The sequence below is a fragment of the Cryptomeria japonica genome, chromosome 7 (genome assembly GCF_030272615.1).
Source record: "Cryptomeria japonica chromosome 7, Sugi_1.0, whole genome shotgun sequence".
NCBI lineage: Eukaryota > Viridiplantae > Streptophyta > Pinopsida > Cupressales > Cupressaceae > Cryptomeria > Cryptomeria japonica.
Window position 1 is genome coordinate 300,809,329 of NC_081411.1, and position 12,618 is coordinate 300,821,946.

The following is a 12,618-nucleotide window of genomic DNA, read 5'->3' on the forward strand; positions in this document are numbered from 1 at the left end:
ACAATAAAATAAATAATAATATCTCTTAACTGTATTTAATGGGAATCTTCCATTTTAATAAAATATCAAACAAAATAATTCTTTTTTATTAATAAATCTATATATTTTATAAGTGAAAAATCATTACGCACCTAAAATTGTAATGAAATACAGAAATAACAATCAGCTTATAAACCAAAATTCTCTAACAAAATACAGCAATAAAACTTACTTCTCTAACAAAATACACATAAAACTTAATTCTCTAACAAAATACAGCAATAAAACTTACTTCTCTAACAAAATACACATAAAACTTCTTGACTTTTAAATGGAAAAAAGAATAACTTTTTTTTCTATCTGCTAATGTATTTTGATCGATGAAAACACACCACTCCTTTTCCCTCTTGTCCATAGACCACAAACTAGATTGTTACAAGACGAGTACAAGGTAGATTGTTGAAGAGTTAGTGGTGCACATTATAAGATATAGATAGATGTGAATGTCTCAAGGTAGATTGATGAAGAGTCAGTGGTGCACATTATAAGATATTGAGAGATGTGAATGTATAATTAATGTGGGGTAACAAATATATAATACATGTAATATATTTTTTTATCAAATTTGATAAATTTATGTAATTTCTAGGAAATCTATATTAATTCTAAAATTAGATTTCAACTATCGTGTAAGGGGAAGGTATCTATTAAAACAAATACTTCAATTATTTTATCTTAGATGCATTCATCGACAATAAATTAATAAAAATTAAAAACAAATAATATACTCCAATCAATATGAACTATGTTACCTTCTTCTTCTCACACATTACATGTGTCACATCCTTCATAGGAGCATATTTTCCCATAGTCCATGTACATGGTAGCAAAATAAAATATAATTAAAGACATATTAAAAAAATAAAAAAATAAAAAATGTTATAAGTCAAGCACAATTGAAGGATAGAGAGGAGCATGATATGGGCATCCATCAACAAATTTAATCAAGAGGAATGGTGTTGAGAAGGAGTACTACAATGTCACTATGATGAATTGTGTCACTTTAAACATTTGTAAAACATGCAAAATGGGATAAGGAAGTAGAGAAAGGTGTTCTCATGGATTGCAATAACTATAAGGCATCAATGAAATTAATCTGTTATAAAGGCTTTAAGAAGTAGTCAGAAAATGCAATTAGGAGGTATGAATCAAAATTCCACAATCATTACTAATATTCTTCTTGCTTGTGTTGAAATTGGAGATTTTAGGTAGGCTTTGGATACCCATTAAATCTTAAAGGATGGAGGAAATTTAATTGAGTGGACCATAAAAAGGACATTTACTATATTGGTGTAAAATCATGGTTCCAAAATTTGACCTATGAAGATCACTTGATTCTTGATAAAGATGACTAATTTGCACTAGTATGTCACACTTACTAAGACAGTCACTTGATATGAATATTAGTGCTTGAATTTGTTAAATGGATTTGTTTTTCCACCTATTATGTGGAAATTTCATTGCATATTTATTGTTTTCATGAACCCTTCTTATGGTATGAGCGTGAACTACTATAAACATAGAGAACATGAGAATACCAATTTGATAAATTAGGATTTGTTAGGGGTAGAACTGGTAATATCTTGAATGTGTAAATTGTAAGTATCTTAACACTTGTTGCATAGTCATAAGTTTGAATGATCTATTTCATAGATAGCTTTGCTAGATATATTAAAGCTACATAGTGATCTTGAGCATGCTTATTGGTGATGATAAGTATGTCATATCTTGTACGAAATTTTTTTAAGATACATATTAAGGGAACGAGAGCAAACAAAAGTACAAAGTTGTGTCACACATAAGGCCAAATTATCAACAAAAATAAATATAAGTATTTGTAACAAAAGAACATTTTTTATCAAACTTGTATGAAGTGGCCTAATTTAATTATGCTAAGCATATATGTCTAAAAGTTTTCCAGCCATATTTTCACATAGGGCATACATGGTAGGAATATAAAATATAATTAAAGAGATATTAAAAACTAATAAATAAAATAAAATATGTTATAAGTCAAGCACAATTAAAGGATTGAGAGGAGGAGCATGATATGGGCATCCATCAAGGAATTTAATCAAGAGGAATGGTGTTGAGGAGGGGTACTATAATGTCACTATGATGAATCATGTCACTTTAAACATTTCTAAAGCATGCAAAATGGGATAAGGAAGTAGTGAAAGGTTTTCTCATGGATTGCAATAACTATAAGACATCAATGAAATGAATTTGTTATAGAGGCTTTAAGAAGTTGTGAGAAAATGCAATTGGGAGGTGTGAATCGAATTTTCACAATCATTACTAATATTCTCCTTGCTCATGTTGAAATTGGAGATTTTAGCTTGGCTTTGGATACCCATTAAATCTTTAAGGATGGAGAAAATTTGTTTGAGTGGGCCATAAAAAGGACATTTATTACATTGGTATAAAAACATGGTTCCAAAATTTGACCTATGAAGGTCACTTGATTCTTGATAAAGCTGACTAATTTGCAATAGTATATCACCCTTACTAAGCTATTCACTTGATATGAATATTAGTGCTTGAATTTGTTAAATGGATTTGTTTTTCCACTTGTTATGTGGTAATTTCATTGCATATTTATTTTGTCCTGAACCCTTCTTATGGTATGAGCATGAACTACTATAAACATAGAGAACATGAGAACACCAATTTGATAAATTAGGATGTGTCAAGGGCAGAATTGGTAATATCATGAATGGGTAAGTTGTAAGTATCTTAACACTGGTTGCATAGTCTTATGCTTGAATGAGCTATTTCATATATAGCTTTGCCATATATATTAAATCTACATAGCGATCTTGAACATGCTTATTGGTGATGATAAGTATGTCATATCTTGTACCAAAATTTTAAAAGATACATATGAAGGGAACCAGAGGGAATAAAAGTACAAAGTCGTGTCACACATAAGACAAAATTATCAACAAAAATAAAATTAAGTATTTGTAACAAAAGAACATTTTTTGTCAAACATGTATGAAGTGGCCTGACTTAATTAAGTATATATGTCTAAAAGTTTTCAATCCATATTTTCACATAGGGTATACATGGTAGGAATATAGAATATAATTAAAGAGATATTAGAATCACACCCTTTCACAACTATAATAATGTTCATAATTACATCTTGTTAATAATCTTATTACAATTTATTTCCCTTGGAAAACATATTGTAACAAGGATTCTATGGAAGTCTATTCTAACCCTACCCATGAGGAAAAACCTAGTACTAGAAAAAAAAGTTGGCTTAAATTTATTGGTCTAGGGGCTCATATATAGGGGATGATAATTTGGATAGAAATGTTCTTTCCGCTATTCAAAAAAGGAAAAATATTGAATAAGAAAAGGGTATCAGTAAGGAAATACTTTAAGGGAAGACACATGTTGAGTAGAAAGGGATGGATAACCTATTAGGAAAAAAGAATGTGGAAAAGAAATAGAAGAATTTATCTAGTACTATTGGAGGGAATATGATATATCTAAAAGAAAAGATAAAATGGCATCAATAGAGTTCAAACAATACTTAGATGAATGCACTGAGTGCTATTGGTATTGAGCATGATCAATCTAGAGGTAACAATAATTTGGGAGAGACTGATAGTGCTCACTTATCCGATTTGCATGATTTGTCTAAGGACCCTACCTATTTCAATAATAATAGGGATAATGTTTATGATGTTCTTGGCCTAACTAAGGATGGTATGGTGGGACAATTCAGATTGGCCAATTAGTATCACTTTGAGATTAACCAAATTAATATGATGTCGAGGGTTCTCACGAATGTAAAGGATATAATTGATGGGAATGAGGATATCCTCAAGAACAAGGCTAAGAGTAAAAAGATGCTTTTCATTTTGGAGGAAGTGAGTAAAGATGATAGCTTGATGAAGACTGATTTTTAGGATCGTATCCACATTCTAGAGGAAACTACTTAAAGGGTTCATAAAAAATTTGAGAGGTTGTACACGTGAGTTAGACTATTATTCAAAACAATGATGAAGGGCTTCACATTCTTAATGAAAAGGTTAAGAATACAAATGCTAAGGGTCTAAAGGGAAAATACAAAGATGTTAATTCTTAGAATAGAATTTTATGATTAAAGGTATGAGTGTAAAAAAATATCATATAATCCTTTATATAGCATATAATCTTGGCACACTAGGGTGGGCCCCACAACATTCTTCAAGGATGTGGCCAAGTTTGCTAAAAGTTATGAAACTTTTCAAAGATTATTTGGCGAGATGAAGATGGTAAGTTTTTTTTATATGCAAAGAATTCAAACATAGTAGATGGTACAAGAAAATGCATTTGTAAGACTAACCTCTATAAGTGAACTTGTGTTAAGGAACTTATGGGACTCTCATCTAGCCTATAAATACATACACTCAAGTGTTTCAAAGGATAGAAATACAAGATTCTAGAAACCTTGTTCTCTTAAACCTCCAATAGAATCATTTGGGAGTCTTTAATAGAACACTGCTAGGGTAGAAGTTAAAGGCTAGATAGAAGCTTACTGTAAACGTTTCTCCCAAGAATAAAAGACAAGATAGTTTCTATTGTACCTTACTTCATGATAACTTTTGATTCATTAATAACCTCAAAACTAGTTAAAATGTATTTCAAATATCCCACAACACATGTAGGTGTGGAGTTATCTTATACATAGTTTGAGAATTAGTGCATCTATATCTATTCTCATGGAGGACGATTGTCTTCAATAAATTTACGAGTACACAATAGTTGCCTTTACTTTAAATTAGATTTAGATGGACATTTAAAGGGTTTGCTCCATCCTACCAAAAACATAAAGATCTTCCATTGACTACTTGCCATCCTTTATCATTACAATGGCCAAGTCTGATTACCCAAGACCATGCAGAGACTATTGATGTCACACAACCTAGTTTTATGTGCTCCAAGTGGTCCTATGGTGTGCTCGAAGAAAATTAGGCATAGGCCATGACTTTTTGGGACTAGAGCCCATTTCCTATTTTCCTTTTTGGGACTAGAGCAAATCTAAAAGGGGGTTTGATTTCAAAATGCATAAAATGTATTTTTAAGATGTGAAAGAGGATGGAATTGATTATTTTCCATATTTATTTTTGAGTTAAGGGTATGCCCCAAAAGAATGATAGACAATTTATTTCTAAGTTTTAATTCATCTTTACTTTTACTTCTCAAACCTTAAATTGGTTCCCTTCTCCTTTTCAAATGCTTAACCATTTTCTAATGCACTTTAAAATAATAAATAATTTCATAGAATAAATTAATTAATTAATGGAATTTTTCATATTGAATAGATATTTATTCTATTTATTTAAAATAATAATTATAAATTTATTCCATCTAAAGGACAATCATTAAAAAATTAAATGATGGAATAATTTATTTTATTTTTATTTAATATTATAATTTTTTTTTTTTAAATCAATATTTAAATAAGCAAAATAATATGAAATAAAATTAATTTTAATAAATTGACAAAATTATTATAATTATATACTTAAATTTAATATATTTAAATATAAAAATAAAATAAGCAAAATAAGAGAAATAATATGAAATAAAATTAATTTTAATAAATTGACAAAATTATTATAATTATATACTTAAATTTTATATACATAAATATATATTTAAATCACGTGTCGCTTACCATGTGCTGGCTTGGGCCCTTACACGGCGTTAATTCTGCATGTAATACAAATAAAAATCAGACATGCGCTTGACCTCAGTGCAGCGAAATGAATGTGATTTAACTTGATAAGGAACCATGTACCTTTCCTGATGGTAGTTGAAGACTTTGTAAAGCTATATTTTTCGGGTGTCGTTTTGCTTTGTAATCAGAGACTTTGACTTCAATATCTCCGATTTTTTGAACTTAGTGTTATTTTGCTTTGTAATCAGACTTTGCCTTCCCTAGAGCATTGCCATCAAAGCTCTGTAATTTCAGATTGTCTTCATTAGAGCATGTTATTTTTCTGTGACTTGAACATAACTGCTGTTTGAAAAATGATAATGGACAGTTTTTCTTCCTCACATTTTTTACTTTCACTACTTCTGCCACTCTTCCTTGTATCGTGCTCGCTAATTCCAGAGAGCTTTGCTATTACTACTGCAACTGCCTATGGAGGCAGAACGTGGAAAAACAATATCCAGTCTCTAGATTTCCTGGCACCGTCAGTTCACAAAGATGCACTCGTCAGACCGATCCTTCTGAGCAGCAATATCTCATATAACGATATGAATCTGCAGTTTGGATGTGGATTCCTCTGCTATGGCAGTCCTTGTGACACAGGGTACCTATTTGCAACTTTCTTTGTTGTACACGACACTGATGATAGACTGTTTGACATGCAAATGGTGTGGAGTTCAAACAGAGACCAGATGGTGCAAGAAAACGCAACCCTAACTCTCACCTTCACAGGAGAACTTGTGTTAAGGAATTAGATGGCACTCTCGTTTGGTCTACAAATACATCCACCCCAGCTTTTCAAAGGATGTCCATAGAAGAATCTGGGAACCTTGTTCTCTACAACTCCTCTGGTAGAGTCATCTGGCAGTCTTTTGATTATCCAACTGATACCCTGCTGGGAGGGCAGAAGTTAAAGGTGCGACAGAAGCTTACTGCAAACATTTCTCCTAAGAATACAAGCCAAGGTCGTTTCTATTTAACCTTGCTTCATGATGGCTTTGCTATGTTTACTGCCTCTGCACCGGCTAAAATATATTTCAGATCTCCCAAGCCACGTGCAGGTGTGGAGTTATCTTATGCCCAGTTCGACAACCAGTCTATCAATATTTACTCTGAAGGAGGAGGATCGCCGTCAGTTAATTTACCAGTACCCAAAAGCAGCCTTCACATTAAATTAGATTGGGATGCTCATTTAAGGGTTTGCTCGGTCCAAGAAACAGAAGGAAGATCTTCCCTTGACTATGTTCCATCCTTCCTGAAATCAATCGCTGAGTGCGATTATCCAAGACCATGCGGAGACTATGGTGTTTGCACAAATGGTCAGTGCAGCTGTCCAGGAGATGACGATGCTTTTAAGCCGACTGATGTCTCAGAACCCAAATCCGGATGTATTCCCCGCGTTCCTCTGGTGTGCTCCCAGACTGGTGGAAGCCAAGGTCATCACTTTTTGGAACTGGAGCACGTTTCCTATTTTACTTATGTTTTTGACAATTCTTCAATGCCAGGGTTAGTGTCAAGAGATGAATGTAAAACACTTTGCCTCGAAAACTGCTCTTGCAAAGCTGCTTTTTTCAGGTACCGGACCAATTTTTCTAGTGGTTATTGCTATCTAGAGTTCAATATCTATTCTATGAATACTAACAGTCCAGTCGAAACGTACTACAATTCCACTGCTTATATTAAAATCCAGTCAAGGCCCAAGGGCATTAAGTCCTTATTTGTCGTCATCATTTGTGCTTCTGTGGGTGGAACAATAGCTCTGTTTATCTTATTGTGGGCATGGATAAGTAAGTCTAGAAAGAGCAGACATAAGATAGAAAAGGATGAAGATGAAGGTGAGGATGATCATGTGGATTGGCCGGCAGGCTTACCGTTGCGGTTCTCATTCGAAGAATTGCAAGATGCTACAAACGGCTTTGGCATTAAGCTGGGTAGCGGTGGATTCGGTTCAGTTTATGAGGGTGTTCTGTCTGACGGCTCAAAGATAGCAGTGAAGTGCCTTGACAGAGCAGGACATGGACAAAAAGGGTTCCGGGCAGAAGTGGAAACGCTAGGGAAGATTGATCATCTTAATTTGGTAAGACTGAAGGGCTTCTGTGCTCAAAAATCCCATAGATAAAATAGGTTTATCTGTAAACGTTTATAGGGTTACACTCTACCTGTAATCAGGCAATTGCTATCAGCCATGTTTCTTAACAGGGTTCTCCCTCATTATCCTCGTTTTGTGTTATATGGACATCGCATAATTTGTCTCTATTTATTAGTACCCACTTATAAGACGGGAGACTAATCTGTTCATGTAACCCGTTTGGTAAAAGTTTTTTTTCTGATTTAGAAATCTATTAAATAAGAGCCAATCAAACAGTTGACTGTCTGATCCGAATTATGGATTTGGATGACAACACCTGGGTGAGAACTTGCGATATTGTAAATTTTGTTACATGAACAGGAGAGTTTAGAATTGAAGCAAGCCAAAAAGTATTGTATTCAATTCGAAAATCCAACATATAGTAGTCCAAGGGATTCCAAGGGTCACCAACAACTCCTTGAGAATCGAAAAACCAACAGTCATATCAGTATCAGGTTTATTTACATAATAAAATCTAAAACTATGTAATTTTTCAAAAAACTATATAAAATTTATCCTAACTTTAACTAGGCAGAACTTTATGCACAAGAGTTGAAATTACGAGCCGTTTAACTCGTTGGAAAGGTCTCCGAGAGTTGAAGGCCTTCAAAAATGCCATTTACTAATGTCTAGAAAAACTAAAAAAAATATGAAAATATTTTTTCAACTATTTCAAATTTTCTTCTAATCATTGTCATTTATAGGTTGGAATGTCTTTAATTTTCATTTTTAAGAAAAACAAAATAATTGTATACAGCGCACACATGTATACAGGTGCTCATTGCTTGAACATTGGGTGGTTTTGATGGAGAGAAACTAAAGCCTTTCCATTATTGTTGTAGTTTTACTTCCTTGTTGCTCCCTTTAACATGATTGATTTATATGAAATTTGCATTAGAGAAATAGATCAAACCGACTTTCATTGCAATAATGTATATTCTATATACATAACATCTACCATGTTTTCTTATTGCTAGTGCTACTAAGCCATAAACCAACCAGGTCGAAAACATGCACATATTATGGCCGACAACAAGTCTATATTTTTATGTTCTCAAGTTTGTTATTTTACATTTATTAATAAAGAATTTACTAATCATTCAATTGCATATTAGTTGTCCTTGGGCAGTATGCAGAAAAATATTTTCAAGCATTAGTATTGTGTAGACCTTCAAATGAAAATCTAGTGCTATTTTTCTATATTTTCTTTGTTTCCTTCCATGCAATGCAATTTATGTGTTAGTCTTACCTACAAGATTTGTGCATTTAGAATTGCATCACTTTTTATCAATATTTTATCCAAAACAACATAATTGATTTGATAGGGTCATTGCATTGCATAATGTGTTGTTTGAAAATTGAGAAACTATATCAAGTTATAGAACTGTATCTAACTTGTTAAGTGGTAATATGCATATCAAAGTGTGAAATACTTATGTAAACCCTTTTTTGGCCATTGTATTGGTAAGGTAACTATGTTTTGCTTTAATTTTAAGCATGAAAATATAAATTAAATGTTTTGGTGTGTAACTAATTGCTCATCATTCCTCGTACCCTTATGTTTGTAATTTTATTTTTTTCTTGACACTATCTCTCACAATAGATTGAGAGCATGTTAGTGTATCTAGATACAGTTGACTTTAAACATTGGATATTTATCTTTATTTCTAAAAAATATCTCTTATATTTTTAGGGAATTAGGCTTTTCAGTATGAAGTTTAACTTAGTAATATTTCACAATATGGTCACTTTCATCCCCCTTCTTCCCTATTATGGCTTATGAATCTATGTTGTGAAAATTATTGAGTGAGAGATATTAATGGTTTTAATCAAGTCAGAATAAAACCATGAAATTTAATGCTTGGGAGAAACCTAAAGGAATGTAACAAAGTGAAGGGAAAGTCCAATATATTGGAGAGGACATTTATATGAATAGAAGGGGAATGGAAGCAAGACTGAAATGATGATATTGTGGCAAGGTATTTGGACTATAAGTTTTCTTGCAATTTTAATTTTTAGGATGAGTGCAAACATCAAAATTTAAAAGTTTAAAGGGATTGAGAATGTGGCAATTAGAGGACAAATGTCAAGTTTATGAGGCTTCGAGAGAAATTAGAACCATGGAAAAAACTTCTAAGGTGTAAGGTTCTCCAAAATTTTGAAGTCTAGGAAAGGGAGTGACTTTGCTGGTTTAATGCTAGGAAGAACTCGGGACAATGAAATAGAGAGGTTCAACACTTTGAAATTTTCTCTTTAAGTGAGCTTAAAAATTTGGGATGGTGTTAGTATTTGATACATTATGAGAACTAAGGAACAAGGGATCAAGTATGCATATGATAAGTTACCCTAAAATTCTAGGGCCTTAGATGGAGGAAATAGTTTAGGCTTCATGAGACATGAGGGAATGAGAACTAGGGGCTTAGACAATTGGGATTTCAAGGTTTTAGAGAAAGAGAAAACTATTGGAAATAAACCAAAGGTTTGTAAATAAACAATGGTTTTGAAGTTATAGTGAAATCTAAGACTTTGAACAATAAATAGAAGGGACAAAGGAGTTGGGGCTTAGAATTTTAAAGGGGATTCCACCCCAACACTTTGTACAAATGTGTCAGATCCCTCTAAATGTACAAAATCTAATAGGGAAAAAAAACGAATCTAAGAACATAAAACACACATGCCAATTTAGATGTTATTCACACCACCACCAATTCCACAATAGTTAATTTTAACCTTGAACAATAATATGTCCTCAAGAAGACCACAAACTAAAGAAAACACTACACTATGTTTTCAGTTATAAGGATTTGGGGAACTAGATAAAATAAGAAATCAAGGGTATATTCTAATGTCCCTAAAATGTTTAAAAACTCATAAAGGCCTAAAATCATGTAGGGAAGGGACATAGTATGAAAAACTAACTATAAGAATACACAACCAATTATTAATAAGGATTTTAGGATCAAAACCAGGGATAACTTTAAGAAAGCACCTCCCAGGAAAAAGCATAAAACCATGGCGAATCAGGCATTATTTTGGGGAGGAAATTTTCATAGTGATGGCGAATTTTTTTTTCAAAGTAGGAAAAATAATTAATTTGTATTTCTCTAGGGTACGAAAATTCCATAAAGGCGAATAATACATTGTTCTCTGGGGACAATATATATTGTAGGAGGTGAATGTTTTTCATTTAAAGGAACAAATATATAAGTGTGTGGGTGAAAATTTTTCCTCCGAAGGAAAATTTATTTAAGTGTATTGGCGATTTTTATCCACCGCTTGAAAATTATTTAATTTGTTTGGCTAATATTTCGTTATTTATGGAAAAATATATATTTTACTGGTGATTTCATGAATGCATTGTCATTAATAGACAAGACACATCACATCACATCACATTGAGTTTGGACTTTGCACATGTATCGATAAGTGTGACCTCATTGACACGTCACATGTACCTAAAATCCATCAATGATTTTAAATCTCTCAATTATCGTAGATCAATGACTGAAGTTTTATTTCGGCCCAAATTTCTGAAGAGAACATAGTTCTCCAGAAAGTGCCCGGAATGGAATTAGATTCAATCTGATCTTTGAATGTATTTATACCAATCCTTATATGGCGAATTCCATAGGAATTTTATATGGTATACTAATATTTGGTGAATCTTGCTTAACTATAACACGACTTATGTAATTTTTGAGGTGATTATGGGTCGTCCAAATAATTGGCAAATACATCAGAGTTGGCAAAAATTGGGGTGAATGGAGACATGTGTTAGTAAAATGCTGGGTGAATTGGGTCCTCCTGGCCAACAAATCTTCATATGCCTATAGGTGAGTTATGGTTGTCCATTAAGGCAACCTCAGAGAGTGTAGGCAAAAAAATTAAATTTACCGTGTGTCCACCATATACTGTGCATTGAAATAATTAATTAAATAAAACATATTGCAATCGGGGCGTGAATTTGACGAAAATTGATAATTTTCTGGCAACATGGCCACCCCCAATCGGTACAATATATTTGCCATTTCCCAAGTCGCCGACGTGAAAAATTCACCATTGGCGAATATTCGCCACTGAAGTAATCTCTGATCAAAAGACTTTGAATAAAATTCCTTAGACAATATTGAACACATGAGACTCAACTAGAGGCTTCTTCAATTAATGATCAGTAATAGATGAGTATGGTCAGAACATATAAAAGAGATAGGAACTCAAGAAAAAATGACATTTTTAAATTGAGAAACAATAACACAAAACGTTTAAATAGACTAATAAGATCCATTAATATGACATGAAGGTGAAGAATACCAAGTTTCTTAGAATTCAAATCTTATCAAAATCAATAAACAACATGAATCTTGATTTGGTTGAAGTGAATAGGTAGAATTTGACCCATTGCTTCCTCATCATTCAAGAGATAATCCTTTGTATAAAGATAATATTAAAAATTTTTGAACTTTACTTAAAAAATTGTTCCAGTTATAACAGACCTAACCATTATAATATGACAAACAATAATACTCTACGTAAATTTTAAAATAATTTTGATTTCAAATTAAACATTTGTTTAACTAGAAGATTTAAGACTTCGTTTATATGCAACAAAACATAAATGTTTATTTTCTTCCCCTTACATTTTCTTCGTTGACTGCGCATTCCCTTCTACTTTACACGGCGTCAATCCTACGTGTAATAGCAAGATTTTGGAAAGCATTAGAATTTTGGTCATGTT

General features: G+C 32.4%; 1 protein-coding gene across 1 annotated transcript; it reads left to right on the plus strand.

Moving 5' to 3' along the window:
• Positions 1–6,560: 6,560 nt before the first annotated feature.
• On the plus strand, positions 6,561–7,874 carry LOC131036868 (G-type lectin S-receptor-like serine/threonine-protein kinase SD2-5). The gene has a single exon (XM_057968876.2). It carries the CDS (start codon positions 6,561–6,563, stop codon positions 7,872–7,874), a length of 1,314 nt encoding a protein of 437 aa, XP_057824859.2.
• The last annotated feature ends 4,744 nt before the right edge of the window (positions 7,875–12,618 follow it).

Bases quoted from the DNA above. Each gene is read 5' to 3' on its own strand.
- LOC131036868 (XM_057968876.2), top strand. From the start codon at position 6,561: ATGTCCATAGAAGAATCTGGGAACCTTGTTCTCTACAACTCCTCTGGT.